Source organism: Oncorhynchus tshawytscha, linkage group LG31 (assembly GCF_018296145.1).
Source record: "Oncorhynchus tshawytscha isolate Ot180627B linkage group LG31, Otsh_v2.0, whole genome shotgun sequence".
NCBI classification, from domain to species: domain Eukaryota; kingdom Metazoa; phylum Chordata; class Actinopteri; order Salmoniformes; family Salmonidae; genus Oncorhynchus; species Oncorhynchus tshawytscha.
Window position 1 is genome coordinate 10,903,950 of NC_056459.1, and position 16,382 is coordinate 10,920,331.

Consider the following 16,382-nt stretch of genomic DNA (forward strand, 5'->3'; position numbering starts at 1 on the left):
ATGGACTCCTCCAGCAACTCTAGCTTGAACTCCACTTGGATTCCGGATGGCGTGGTTTCGGGCAGCCTGATATCGAGCATCATCATGGGGCTGTGCTGTGTTCTAGGCTTCCCTGGTAACATAGCTGTCCTGGTGGTCATCCTGCGCCGCTCGTCCCGACGCCTCAACTTCACCCTGTGCCTCATGCTCAACCTGGCTTCCTCCGACATCCTGTGCCTGGCCACGGTTCCCATGTGGATCTACCATATCCTGCACGCCTGGATTCTGGGCTGTGCAGCATGCAATTTAGCCACCTTCCTGCTCTTATTCAGCCTGTGCTGTAACATGCTAACGGTTACTCTATTCGGTGTCCATCGCTACCTCCAGGTACTCTACCCTCAGATGTTGAACAGGCTGGGGCGCAAGGGGGAGGCAGTGCTGCTCCTGGCCCTGTGGGGGCTCGCCTGTGCCCTGACTGCCCTCGCCGTTGCCACTCGTGATGTGGTTGATGGCGAGCTCAAGTGCCAGCGACACACGGGCTCCGATGCTGAAAGAGTTGCTGTCCTCGTCTTGGAGAATGTTTTATGGTTTGTGGTTCCGTTCTCTGTGCTGGTCACGTCCTACTGCTGCCTCCACCGGCGGGTGGACCAGACGGCGCTGTTCAGCAGTGCCAAGATGACGCGGCTGGTCACCAGTGTGGTGGTCGCCTTCTTCATCCTCTGGATCCCTGTGCACATTGTCAATATGGTAGATATCACCTACATTGTGCAACAGACTTCCTTGCCAGAGTTGTCAGTTGCGCTTCGGTACCACAGAAACACGGCAGCGCGTGTCGCCCGGTGCTTTATGGTTTTTAACTGCTGCCTGGACCCCTTCTTGTACGCCTTCGCCTTGCGGAGGATCCGTGAGCAGCCCAAGTCGTCGTAGAGGGGAGACAGCAGGGTGCAGGTCACAAATGTCTGATGTCTGAAGCTGTGCTCTGCTGGTGTGACCAAAAGCATGTGCCTGGAATGCCAACCCCTAATTCTAACCCTCAGCCTACCCATAATCAAACCCCCTAACCCTAACCTTAACAAATCAGGGTACTCTCAAATATAAATATATTTTTTAGGTGTTTTTAGAGCAGCCAAATAAGAGTCCCATTGGCCCTGCTATTTTGTCCCCAACAAAACCTACATTTTGGGTTGCTGACTGTATAGGCTGTACTTTCTAGGTATCCATAGGGTAGCCTAGATTTGTTATATTGTTGGTCTCTCGCCCTTCAAGCTTGACCTCCATTGGTCAAAGCCTAAATTGTATTGCTTCTGTCAGCTTTCCCATGAATAAATAAATATATTTGGTTACTATGAATAAGTTTCTCTTACAGTACATTTGCTTCTGCTTTGGTTCAGAGGAGCTCCAACTTACCAGTGTGTTGGAATATTTCTCTACTTTTGAAGTTGCCTCATTGTATGTCAAAATCAGGTATTTTAGAAGAGAGCACAATGGAAAACCACACTAGATCTATGCAACAACATTTCTGCCTAAATAGATCAATAAAAGCATGCATTTCAAACCTTGCACCACTCTGATGTTAAATATGGGTTCAACTATTTTAGTTTCAGTCTAACCCACAACAAGAAGTGAGTCAAATTGCCAACAATGCCAATAAAAATCATTCTGAGCTAAATGAAGGTAGAACTTGCCATATGTCAGACGTAACAGCACATTTGGTACACGGACAAACAGCCCAAAGGAACATGCCTTTAGGTTCAAAATGAAAAAAAATTGCTAAAGTCTTTAGCGTATATTGACACTGTAGAACATGTTTTCAAAACTATAGGCTACATAGTACTATACAGTACTTACATGTGACTGAAAAGCCCTTGACACCTCTGATATTAGGGTATGAATGATATAGCTGTCAGGCCTCCCTCTGCCAGCTATCTTCAATCCCCAGTGTAGATCCAAGTTCATGAGATTGACATACTGTAGTTTAAAACATATTTTGAAACAATAAATCGTTTTTGGGGGGTTATGATCAGGTGGTAAAAATCATGAGCTGACGCCCAGCATTTATTGTAGAGGTGCTGACTAACTGTATAAATAGAAAGAGAGAAAGTAGAACACTCTACATAGATATGTGTCACACACCCCACATATGCTCCCAACAATTTAATGGATATATATGGTGTAACTTTCTTTTTATGCGGTTCTGGGGAACTTGCAGATTTTCAGATGTAAGTGGTATATTTTCAAAACTCTAAGTACAAACTCGAAATTCATATCACTTGTAATGCCCTCTATCTTATGTTCAGAACTTTTGATTGTGAATTCATTGGGGTTTCACAGTGTCACGTTCTGACCTTTATTTCCTTTGTTTTGTATTTAGTTAGTATGGTCAGGGTGTGAGTTGGGTGGGCAGTCTATGTTTGATTTTCTATGATTTGGGGATTTCTATGTTTCGGCCTAGTATGGTTCTCAATCAGAGGCAGGTGTCATTAGTTGTCTCTGATTGAGAATCATACTTAGGTAGCCTGGGTGTCACTGTGTGTTTGTGGGTGATTGTTCCTGTCTCTGTGTTTTACACCAGATAGGGCTGGTTTGGGTTTTCACGTTTCTTGTTTTTGTAGTCAGTTGTTCATGTGTACATTTACGTATTAAAAGAACCATGGACACTTACCACGCCGCATATTGGTCCTCTGATCCTTTTCGCCTCTCCTCTTCAGAAGAAGAGGAGGAAATCCTTGACACACAGATCTTTCACTCTTGAGTTATTCAAGTAAAATCAAGTCTATCTTGCTGTTGAATAGAAAGAATATTAGACGGTAAATATCATTTTCAAATTATAGTAGAGTAGGTAAATATCATTTTCAAATTATAGTAGAGTAGGTAAATATCATTTTCAAATTATAGTAGAGTAGGTAAATATCATTTTCAAATTATAGTAGAGTAGGTAAATATCATTTTCAAATTATAGTAGAGTAGGTAAATATCATTTTCAAATTATAGTAGAGTAGGTAAATATCATTTTCAAATTATAGTAGAGTAGGTAAATATCATTTTCAAATTATAGTAGAGTAGGTAAATATCAGTAAATATCATTTTCAAATTATAGTTTAGGTAAATATCATTTTCAAATTATAGTAGAGTAGGTAAATATCATTTTCAAATTATAGTAGAGTAGGTAAATATCATTTTCAAATTATAGTTGAGTAGGTAAATATCATTTTCAAATTATAGTAGAGTAGGTAAATATCATTTTCAAATTATAGTAGAGGGTAAATATCATTTTCAAATTATAGTAGAGTAGGTAAATATCATTTTCAAATTATAGTAGAGTAGGTAAATATCATTTTCAAATTATAGTAGAGTAGGTAAATATCATTTTCATCATTTTCAGTAAATATCATTTTCACATTTTCAAATTATTGAGGGTAAATATCATTTTCAGTAGGTAAATATCATTTTCAAATTATAGTAGAGTAGGTAAATAATTTTCAAATTATAGTAGAGTAGGTCATTTTATATTGTAAATATCATTTTCTGTTAGGTAAATATCATTTTCTAATTATAGTAGAGTAGTAAATATCATTTTCAAATTATAGTAGAGTAGGTAAATATCATTTTCAAATTATAGTAGAGTAGGTAAATATCATTTTCAAATTATAGTAGAGTAGGTAAATATCATTTTCAAATTATAGTAGAGTAGGTAAATATCATTTTCAAATTATAGTAAAATATCATTTTCAAATTATAGTAGAGTAGGTAAATATCATTTTCAAATTATAGTAGAGGGTAAATATCATTTTCAAATTATAGTAGAGTAGGTAAATATCATTTTCAAATTATAGTAGAGGGTAAATATCATTTTCAAATTATAGTAGAGTAGGTAAATATCATTTTCAAATTATAGTAGAGTAGGTAAATATCATTTTCAAATTATAGTAGAGTAGGTAAATATCATTTTCCACACAGTATTTGACCATATCTTGACATGCACAATGTTTTAAATCTTCAAATAAATTGCAGGTTGTGAGCATGTTCAGAAATACACTGCCTTCAGAAAGTATTCACACCCCTTGACTTTTTCCACATATTTTTACAGCCTGAATATAAAATAGATTAAAGTAAGATTTTGTGTCACTGGCCTACACACAATATCCAGTAATGTCAAAGTCAATGTTCTAAGAAATGTTTAAAAATGAATATAATGTGAAAGCTGAATTGTCTTGAGTCAAAAAGTATTCCATCCTTTTGGTATGGAAAGCCTAAATAAGTTCAGGATAAAACATGTAGTTATTGAATTTATTAAATACACTTTGGATGGTGTATCAGAAAGACTCACAGCTGTAATCACTGCCAAAGTTGGTTCTACAAAGTATTGACTCGGGTGTGAATACTTATGTAAATGAGCTATTTCTATATTTAATTTTCAATACTGTTACAAAAGTTTTCCAAAACATATTTTCACTTGGTCATTATGGAGTATTGTGTGTAGATGGGTGAGAATGCAATCATTTTAATGCATTTTCAATTCAGGCTGTAACACAACAAAATGTGGCATAATTCAAGGGGTATGAATACTTTCTGAAGGCACTGTATGTCAGTCTTATAGTTGTATTATCCTTATACAGTACATACTGTACGTAGGACAAATCATCAGAAACAGGGGTATTGTAAAGCAGTTGGCTACTGTAAAACTGTAACACCGTGTTGTATACCATTTATTATATGTTGGTGATCAAGTGATTGTATCTTTTTAATAAGGTACAAAACAGGTTCACATGGACAGAAAAACAAGTGATGAGACCGAACAAGACAAACGGTTCCCATTCCACCCCCGAACCACAGGACTTCCCCAACCCAAAGTTAGATTAGTGGTTAACAATAGCGGTCTTTTTACAGAGTCATGTTGTACGCCATTTCTGCCCAATGCAACAATGTTCAAAATCAGCTTCTCTACTGATACAGTATCTCCTCTCTCTGCGTGAAATTCATCAGCTGCTTGGGTATTTTCTGTGTACCAGGGAGCTAGTTTCTTATGACAAATGTTTTTGGATTTTAGGGGTCCGACTGCATCTAGGGTATTGCGCAGGCTTAAATTGAGTTCCTCAGTTAGATGGTTAACTGATTTTTGTACTCTGACGTTGTCAAGCCCTGGCCATAGAGAGGCTTTCATTCTTTATTTTGGTTAGGCCAGGGTGTGACTAGGGTGGGCATTCTATGTTTATTTTCTATGTTTTGGATTTCTGTGGTGTTTGGCCGGGTGTGGTTCTCAATCAGAGGCAGCTGATTGAGAACCATACTTAGGTTGCCCTTTCCCACCTGTGTGGTGTGGGTAGTTCTTTTCTGTTTAGTGTGTTTCGCACATGACGGAGCTGTTTCGGTTGTCTCTGTTGTTTTGCATTTTAGTGTTCAGTTTCGAATAAACAATATGAACACGTACCACGCTGCACCTTGGTCCTCACCTTCTTCCACCAACGGCCGTTACAGACGTCCTTGGGTAGGCGGAGGGAGTCTGGAAGAGCATCTAGGAATCTTTGGGTTGTCAGAGAAAAAAGCACGACTTTTGATGATCCTTGGTTGGGGTCTGAGCAGATTATTTGTTGCGATTGCAAACGTAATAAAATGGTGGTCCGATAGTCCAGGATTATGAGGAAAAACATTAAGATCCAGAACATTTATTCCACGGGACAAAACTAGGTCCAGAGTATGACTGTGGCAGTGAGTAGGTACGGAGACATATTGGACAAAACCCACTGAGTCGATGATGGCTCCGAAAGCCTTTTGGAGTGGGTCTGTGGACTTTTACTTCTGAAGTTGCCTCATTGTATGTCAAAATCTTGACATATATTTGAGCAGTGAGCACAATGGAAAAACACACTCTAGAGATCTATGCAACAACATTTCAGAACATGTTAGACATTGCACTGTCAACAGTGTGAAAATTGTTGCCAACTATGTTGATTAGAGGCTGACCGATTAATCGGAATGGCCGATTAATTGGGGCAGGTTTCAAGTTTTCATAACAATCGGTAATAGGCATTTTTGGACACCAATCATGGGCGATTACATTGCGCTCCACGAGGATACTGCGTGGCAGGCTGACTACCTGTTATGCGAGTGCAGCAAGGAGCCAAGGTAAGGTGCTAGCTAGCATTAAACGTATCTTATAAAAACAATCAATCTTAACATAATCACTAGTTAACTACACGTGGTTGATGATATTACTAGTTTATCTAGCTTGTCCTGCGTTGCATATAATCAATGCGGTGCCTGTTAATTTATCATTGAATCACAGCCTACTTCGCCAAACGGGTGATTTAACAAGCGCATTTGCGAAAAAACAATGTCGTTGCACCAATGTGTACCTAACCATAAACATCAACGCCTTTCTTAAAATCAATACACAGAAGTATATTTTTTTAAACCTGCATATTTAGTTAAAAGAAATTCATGTTAGCGGGCAATATTAAACTAGAGAAATTGTATCACTTCTCTTGCGTTCTGTGCAACAGAGTCAGAGTATATGCAGCAGTTTGGGCCGCCTGGCTCGTTGCGAACTAATTTGCCAGAAATTTACATAATTATGACATCACATTGAAGGTTGTGCAATGTAATAGCAATATTTAGACTTATGGATGCTACCCGTTAGATAAAATACGGAACGGTTCCGTATTTCACTGGAAGAATAAACATTTTGTTTTCGAAATGATAGAATCCGGATTTGACCATATTAATGACCTAAGACTCGTATTTCTGTGGGTTATTATATTATAATTAAGTCTAGGATTTGATAGAGCAGTCTGACTGAGCAGTGGTAGGCAGCAGCAGGCTCGTAAGCATTCATTCAAACAGCACTTTACTGCGTTTGCCAGCAGCTCTTTGCAATGCTTCATTGCGCTGAGATTAGGCTGGCAATACTATAGTGCCTATAAGAACATCCAATAGTCAAAGGTATATGAAATATAAATGGTATAGAGAGAAATAGTCCTGTAATAACTACAACCTAAAACTTCTTACCTGGGAATATTGAAGACTCATGTTAAAAGGAACCACCAGCTTTCATATCTTCTGAGCAAGGAACTTAAATGTTAGCTTTTTTACATGGCACATATTGCACTTTTACTTTCTTCTCCAACACTTTGTTTTTGCATTATTTAAACCAAAGTGAACATGTTTCATTATTTATTTGAGACTAAATTGATTTTATTGATGTATTAAAAGTGTTGTTCATTCAGAATTGTTGTAATTGTCATTATTACAAATATATATATAAAAATCGTCCGATTAATCGGTATCGGCTTTTTTTGGTCCTCCAATAATCAGTATCGGTGTTGAAAAATCATAATCGGTCGACCTCTAATGTTGATACTGTATATCTCATCGTATTGTATCATCTAATCATACTATTTCATTATGAGGACCATATCACATCAATTAATATAAATTCAAACTCACTCAGGTAGATCAAATCATCAAAAGTATCTTAAATATGATACAGCAATGAGGTAATGTGTCAGTATATATATATATATATATATATATATATATGTTTTTGTAATGACTTTCAGACTACACTTGGAAGTGTGTTTCAGAAGTTTTCTTAATTACAGGGCAATGCTTTGCCCAGAAGGGACATTTCCAGCTTTGCATTGGCAGTGAATGCTTCAGTCCTTCTCTCTCTGCAGGGTCTTGGGGCCAGTATGTATTGACTCAGTCTGCAGCTCAGTCAGCCTGGTCAAACTGTCTCTATTGACTGTAGCACCAGTGGTAAAGTTACTCAGTACTCTGGCTCACAGTATTACCTGGCCTGGTACCATCAGACGTCTGGAGAAGCTCCTAAACTCCTGATAAAATATATTATGTTATGACGGACTAAGCTGTTAAAAATGTTTGCTTTAATCATTGACAACAGTTCTGAAGAATGAATACGAGCGAATTCAGTCAGTTTATTAGAACTGAATGTTAGCAAAGATGCTAATAGTTAATGAGCCAAAAACATCAGTATTGATTCTCAATAGTGGAAAAGTGAAACGGTCCATTCCATTGAAAACATTATTTCTCTATAATAATGAGATTGATTACCTGTAGTGAACTTGATCACTGATTTAGACGGATGCAGTACCATCTAACTCTGCTAAACCACTGTTACAGAGACCTTCAGTGGTAAGATCTTTAGAGAGTGGAGTCTACTTTGAAGAATCCAAGATAAAAAATAATAAAAATGTGTTTAACACTTTTTTGGTTACTACATGATTCCATATGTGTTATTTCATAGTTTTGATGTCATCACTATTAATGTACCATGTAGAAAATAGTCAAAATAAAGAAAACACCTTGAATGGGTAGGTGTGTCCAAACCTTTGATTGTTACTGTATAAACATAATTCACAACAGTTTTCATACTGGGGAACTTGAATGTGTCCAATATGCTGAAGTTCTATAATATACCAGCAGGGTGCATCAGTTACAAAGCAGTATTTAGACTGCTGGGTCCTACCTACCATGAGTGGACTCTTTGGGGGGGGAGGGGGGGTTATTCTATCAGAAAAATAACATGTTTGACTTTTAGAAAAACATGTTGGTCAAGCTCAGGCACTTAAATCCTAATAATAATAGGTGGATTGTTCCCAAATGGACCATGACACATTTACACCCTGTCTGGGACTAGTGCTGATTGATTAGTGCCTTTTTGAGGTTGGTTGGGTTTCATTTTGATTATTAAAAAATAATCACGGTTTTATTTTTCGGTTTAGATTCTTTGGGTTGAATACTGTAACACAGAATCGAACAATTAATAGAAGTCCCATGATGATAGTGACTGCCCATTACTGCTTATCACTTAGTAACCATCATTTATTCACATTATTTTACTTGACTAAAATATTTAAGTTGTAGAGTATAATCTTTTTTATTTTATTTGATGACTTTATTATTTCATTCCAAGTCATCATCTCATCTCGATAGAGTTGCTGCCTATGCTGTCTGACAAAATAATCTAGTTCTTCAAAGTAAATAAGGCATCATTTTATGACTGCTTAATTCCAACTATCAATCAGTTAGATCATGTATGTTCAGGTAGAGATACCTTGAGAAGCAACATCTGTTCTCTATAGAGTACCATATCATAATACCCATTAAATCTAGCCTTCAAACAACAAAATATTTCCAATCGTTTTTCCACCATTATTTTTTCCCAAAGGTGATTTTAGACACACTTCAAATAAGAGCTGTGTTTTGTGTAGGCTTAACCTGGCGTGATATTTTGATAACCGTTTAAATCTCTCTAGGACAAGTGTCACACCCTGATCTGTTTCACCTGTCCTTGTGCTTGTCTCCACCCCTCCTCCAGGTGTCACCCATCTTCCCCACTTATCCCCTGGGTATTTACACCTGTGTTTTCTGTCTGTCCGTGCCAGTTTGTCAAGTCAACCAGTTGTGTGTCTCTTTTCCACAGTCTCACTTTTTCCTCACTTTCCTGGTTTTGACCTTTGCCTGCCCTGACTCTGAGCCCACCTGCCTGACCACTCTGCCTGAGCCCACCTGCCTGACCACTCTGCCTGAGCCCGCCTGCCATCCGGTACCTTTGCCGCTACTCTGGATTATTATTTTAAGTAGGATTGTAAAAATAATGAAGAGATTTTGGATACTTTATTTAATGGATTATACTTCTCATAGAAATTGAATAGCACCTGGGGACATAGCAAAATTACTGAAATTGTTCAAATTCACTTTGAGACAGAGCTGCTGGAAAACGTGTGGCGAGCCACACAACTTTCAAAGCTTTTTGCAATGAAAAAGTTAATATGCGTCGTACGTCGCCTCTGTTTTGTCTATCAGTGTTGGGATTAGTTACTTAAAAGTATTACGCATGACTTTGTGTGGAAAGTAACATGTTATAATGTGAATTTCATGAGAGAAATCTTAACCACTTTGACTGTCGGCGGGAACAAGGCGAGCCGACCACGGTCTACCAAAGAGAGGCTACTTACTAACTCAGGTTTGATCACTAGTTTCGCCTTCAGCTGTGGCGCTGCCTGTGCTAGTCTACAAGTCATACACACTAATATGGGCTGGTTAATTAGCCATACTGTAAGCAAACATCTGTACAGATTTCCTATCTTTTCATTCCAAATCTCTCAAGCCGCCAGTTCTGGTTAAAGACCGCACATAGGCTACCCAGACCTATAGGGATGTATAGAGGGCACACTAGCCACTAGACAGGACAGCTCTCAATGAGCTATCACAGAAGAAATCATCTGTCAACATTTCTCCAACCAGCCTTTCTCCACTGGCTGGAGAACTAAATGTGGAGGTCGGATCATGCAAACACGCTTTTAATTGGCACAGTAACAACTACTTTTTAAAATTGGATAAAGTGTTACTTTACTTTGTTAATCATTTAACATTACCTCCAACACTGTCTAGTGAATACAATCCTGTGCCTGGGATTTCACGTAACCCCCACGCTCTCTTTAACAGGTGGATTCACTTGTCATTCACAGTGGTCTCCTAGCTACAGCCTACAGCAGTGTTTCCCAACCCAGGTCCTCGAGTACCCCAACAGTACACATTTTATGTAACCCTGGACAAGCACACCTGATTCAACTTGTCAACTAATCATCAAGCCCTCAATGAGTTGAATAAGGTGTGTTTAACAAGGGCTACAACAAAACGGTGTACTGTTGGGGGTATTCAAGGACCAAGGTTGGGAAACACTGGCCTATAGAGTCTTAACTATTTCTGGTTGCACCATAGAGATCGAGGACTCATCTTTGTATCTGTGACATTACAGAATGTGACAGCATGGGCGGCGCCATTGAGGCGCTCTCCATTTTGAAGTACGATTGGCTTAACCATCCCGATGACCCGTTTGGACACGAATCAAACCGGATCACCAGGAGGGATCAACAAATGAAGTTGGAAGTCCCATCCAGTTGACTATATTAAAATGGACAAAATTGAGGAAATGTTAACGTTGTTGAAGCAACAGCTGTGCTGGAATGCTAACAATATGGGTGCTACTTCGAGAACACAAACTCTCGCATCTTTCATAGCAAAGAGCGAGGGAGACTGGAGGAGCAACGGTGGAAGTATTGTGCGATTCTCTTGGCTCGAGTACAGTTGGTGAGAATGAGTGGACGATGGCGAACAGTGGAGTGAAAAGGGCTAAAGTTGGAAATTAACAGCAGTTTATGGTTGGCGTGAGATTCATGAGCAAGGATATTTTTGGGGGGGTGACCTGTTTGCGGCCTCAAAGATGGAAAAGGATGAATTGGGTAAAGGGGGAATCGGTTCGATTGACCAGAAGCGGTATTTGACCAGGCAGAAGCTACTCTTCCCGGGGTCCAGCAAAATTAAGGCAGTTTATACAATTTTAAAAACAAAAAATGACAATACATTCACAGATTTCACAACGTAGTGTGTGCCCTCAGGCCCCTACTCCACCACTACCACATGTCTACAACACACTGTGTGCCCTCAGGCCCCTACTCCACCACTACCACACATCTACAGTACTAAATCCTTTTGATAATCTGAGGACCCATGCCAAATCTTTTCAGGAATATGTTTTGTTGTGCCCTCTTCACGACTGTCTTGGTGTGCTTGGACCATGTTCGTTTGTTGGTGATGTGGACGCCAAGGAACTTGAAGCTCTCAACCTGCTCCACTACAGCCCAGTCACTGAGAATGGGGGTGTGCTCGGTCCTCCTTTTCCTGTAGTCCACAATCATCTCCTTTGTATTGATCACATTGAGGGAGAGGTTGTTGTCCTTGCACCACAAGGTCAGGTCTCTGACCTCCTCCCTATAGGCTGTCTCGTCGTTGTCGGTGATCAGGCCTACCACTGTTGTGTAATCAGCTAACTTTGATGATGGTGTTGGAGTCGTGCCTGGCCGTGCAGTCATGAGTGAACAGGGAGTACAGGAGGGGGCTGAGCACACACCCCTGAGGAGCCTCCGTGTTGAGGATCAGCATGGCGGATGTGTTGTTACCAACCCTTACCGCCTGGGGGTGTTCCGTCAGGAAGTCCAGGATCCAGTTACAAAGGGAGATGTTTAGTCCCAGGGTCGAGCTGTGGTGTTGAACGCTGAGCTGTAGTCAAAGAATAACATTCTCACATAGGTGTTAATTTTGTCCCGGTGGGAAAGGGCAGTGAGGTAGTGCAATCTCAATTGCGTCATCTGTTGGTGCTGTATGCAAATTGGAGTGGGTCTAGTGTTTCTGTGATAATGGTGTTGATGTGAGCCATGACCAGCCTTTCAAAGTATTTCATGGCTACAGACGTGAGTGCTATGGGTCGGTAGTCATTTAGGTAGGTTACGTTAGTGTTCTTGGGCACAGGGACTATGGTGGTCTGCTTGGAAATTGTTCATTCATGTGGATTGACATGCATATTATTAATATTAGCTCTCTGTGTACATGCAAGGGCCAGCCATGCTGCACTGTTCAGAGCCAATTGCAATTTACCTAAGTCATTTGTGGCACCTGACCACACGACTGAACAGTAGTCAAGGTGGGACAAAACTAGGTCCTGCCTTGTTGATAGTGTTAGGAAAACAAGCGTTGCTTTATTATGGACAGACTTCTCCCCATCTTACCTACTACTGTATCAATGTTTTGACCATGACAGTTTACAATCTAGGGTTACTCCACATTATTTATTACAAGATTTAGTTGAGGTTTAGGGTTTAGTGAATGTTTTGTCCCAAATACAATGCTTTTAGTTTTATTCCTTGCCACCCACTCTGAAACTAACTGCAGCTCTTTGTTGAGTGTTGCAGTCATTTCAGTCATTGTAGTACCTGACGTGTATAGTGTTGAGTCATCCGCAAACATAAGACACTGACTTTACTCAAAGTCTTTTAGTAAAAATTGAAAAAAGCAACGGACATAAACAGCTACTGTCGTCATATGGAGGAGACCAAGGCGCAGCGTGGTAAGCGGACACACTTCTTTATTTAAAGAAAGAACACTGAACAAACTATCAAAACAACAAACCGAACCATGATGCTAATATGTGCAGTGCAGACAGGCAGCTGAACATAGACCAAGAATCCACAAATACCCTAGACAAAATGGCTACCTAAATATGGTCCCCAATCAGAGACAACGATAAACAGCTGCCTCTGATTGGGAACCAATTCAGGCCACCATAGACATACAAATACCTAGACTTACAAAAAACCCTAGATATACAAAAAAACTTAGATATACAAAAACCCCTAGACAATAAAAAACGAATATACCCACCCTAGTCACACCCTGACCTAACCAAAATAATAAAGAAAACAAAGATAACTAAGGTCTGGGCGTGACAGCTGCCCTGGGGAATTCCTGATTCTACCTGGATTATGTTTGATAGGCTTTTATTAAGAACACCCTCTGTGTTCTGTTAGACAAGTAACTCTTTATCGGTGTGATTCTGATTTCGTGTGTCAACAGCGCAAAAGGAGAAAGCGCTGTGGCTCAACAAGATGTCGTCATATGATGTGGAAAGCTAGGATGTTCAGTGTAGGGCACTGGTTGTGTCATCTCTGGTGTTCATTGGACATAGAGGCTGTGTGGTTTAGGGATAACATTCCAGGGGTGGTAGACACACGTCGATTGAATCGAATGATAGGCTTCCTTCCTTCCGTCTCTCAGTATTACTGTCGTTTGATGAAGTGGTTCTCTCAACTTGTGTAAAACTTGGGATATGCGGTGAGAGACCGTATGTACAGAAGCTGTTGCAGTGTTGTAAAAAGTACAGTCACAAATTGTAAAAAGTTTGTTCATGTGGCAAGTGTTTGTCGAATTAATAAATATGTAGTAGTTGAAGAGTCAGTTGAAGCATGATGTTTTAATTGTGATGGCAATCATGTTCCCAGAATGCCCTGTACGGATGGATGTCACAGTAGCTAGGATCAGGGCCATCCAGCAGGTCTCCTGTATGGAGGCAGTGAAAATAGAGAGGAGATGGTAGTGGATATCCCACAGTCTGCAGTGAATGACATGCAGGAGAAGGATCCCAACATACTAATAAGAATTTCTTCTGTTTATATCGCAAATTCTAAATTGCACTAGTCAAACTAATAAAGAAATTGAAGAAGCTAGACATTGTGAAGGTGGCAAATAGATTCTGTATCTCCAGGACTTTACAGCCGGAATGTTACAGGGAGCACTGAATGAAGAGGTTCCCCCCTCCCAGGTTCCTGAGCCTGTGTAGAGATCTGAAAAGTACCGTTTTTGTTTGAAATACAGTAAGGCAGGTTCGGTTAGAATAGACTGCGATAGAATGATCAAAGCTCACTGTTTAGCATTGTGTGTGTTTAGAGTGAAATTCATATTTAAAGACATTGTAGCCATTCTTTGCACAACGCTCAGTCCAGCTATAGTAGTTTACTAAACTATGCTGTCCAAATCAGCCCTGGGCCAAAGCAAGGAAGATGGACTCTGTAGCAGACTAGCAATCATCCAGATGATTGAGGAACAGATGTACTACATCGATTAAGAAAGCTAAATCAAGCTACTTTTTAAGCTCCATCTCTGACACTGCTGGTGATCCTTCAAAATGTTGGAAAACAGCAAATGCACTGAAGCGTATAAATTCATCTTCTTCCCTGCCATAAGCAAGTTCTGTCTGACTCTGGCATCATATCTGAGAAGAATGGGTTAAGTGATGCTTGCAATCATTATTTTATCTCAGCAGGCTTTTTATTTGAGATACATGGTGGTTTAATTTACCTTGGTCAGTCATTCGACTGCTCTTTCCTCTGCCAGACTCTAGCGGACTCGACGGTCAACTTCTAGTAAATCTTTGCTTTCATTTGAACAATTTACTATCTGTGATGTGCTAGATGCCTTAAGATTGATGTAAAACAAAATCCACTGGGGCTTATGTGCTTGATCCATTTTTGTTGCAGCTCTCTGCCCACCTAAATGCTGAATAATTAACCAATATTTCTTACCTGACGATCATATCTGGTACTATCCCCAAGGTTTGGAAGGTGGCCCATGTACTCCCCCTTTCTTGCCTAGCTAAAATATTAGAATCCTTGATTAATTCTCAACTAAGATCTTTCTTATCTTTGATATGTATTGCAAATTGATATGTATTGTACATCAGTTGGGTTTTAGACCAGGTCATAGCACTATCTCTGCTGCATCCCTAGTTATAAATGATGTGGTTAACTGTATGGAGAAAAAGCAACAATTGTGCTGCCCATTGACCTGTCAAAGGCCTTTGATAGTGCTAGTCACTTACTGCTAATTCAGAGGTTTTCCTCAACTGGCCTAGACCAGGATGTATGTACTGTAACTGGTTTAAAAAGTACTTGACAGATAACTCAATATGTATCTACTGATGGTGTTTAATCAGGTTTCCTGGATGTTACGAAAGGTGTCCCGCAGGGGTCGATTCTGGGTCAAAATCAAATCAAATCAAATCAAATCCTGTACTTTTAAATGTTTACATTAACAATATCAACTTGTCTGTAAAACATTTTAACCTGCACTTGTACGCTGATGATACTGTTGCTTATGCTATTGCCCCAACGGTTGACCAGGCTCTATCTGAACTACAGTCTGCCTTTGTTGCATTACAGAAAAAGTTTATTGATTTGAAATTAGTATTGGATGCAGGCAAAACTAAGTAAACTCAGCAAAAAAAGAAACCAAATAACTTCACAGATCTTCCTTGTAAAGGGTTTTAACACTGTTTCCCATGCTTGCTCAATAAAACATAAACAATTAATGAACATGCACCTATGGAACGGTCGTTAAGACACTAACAGCCTACAGACGGTAGACAATTAAGGTCACAGTTATGGAAACTTAGGACACTAAAGAAGCCTTTCTACTGACTTAGAAAAACTCCAAAAGAAAGATGCCCAGGGTCCCTGCTCATCTGTGTGAATGTGCCTTAGGCATGCTGGGAGGAGGCATGAGGACTGCAGATGTGGCCAGGGCAATAAATTGCAATGTTTGTACTCTGGGACGCCTGAGAAAGCACTACAGCGAGACAGGACGGAGAACTGATCGTCCTCGCAGTGGCAGACCACGTGCAACAACACCCGCACAGGATCGGTACATCTGAACATCACACCTGCGGGACAGGTACAGGATGGCAACAACAACTGTCCGAGTTACACCAGGAACGCACAATCACTCCATCACTGCTCAGACTGTCTGCAATAGGCTGAGAGATGCTGGACTGAGGGCTTGTAGGCCTGTTGTAAGGCAGGTCCTCACCAGACATCACCGGCAACAATGTCGCCTATGGGCACAAACCCACCGTGGCTGGACCAGACAAGACTGGCAAGAAGTGCTCTTCCCTGATGAGTTGCGGTTTTGTCTCACCAGGGGTGAAGGTCGGATTCATGTTTATTGTTGAAGGAATGAGCATTACACCGAGGCCTGTACTCTGGAGTTAGATC

General features: G+C 40.1%; 1 protein-coding gene across 1 annotated transcript; it reads left to right on the forward strand.

Moving 5' to 3' along the window:
• LOC112229334 (atypical chemokine receptor 2-like) lies at nucleotides 1-906 on the forward strand. Its single transcript, XM_024395158.1, has one exon. It carries the CDS (start codon nucleotides 1-3, stop codon nucleotides 904-906), a length of 906 nt encoding a protein of 301 aa, XP_024250926.1.
• Nucleotides 907-16,382: the final 15,476 nt, after the last annotated feature.

Bases quoted from the DNA above. Each gene is read 5' to 3' on its own strand.
- LOC112229334 (XM_024395158.1), top strand. From the start codon at position 1: ATGGACTCCTCCAGCAACTCTAGCTTGAACTCCACTTGGATTCCGGAT.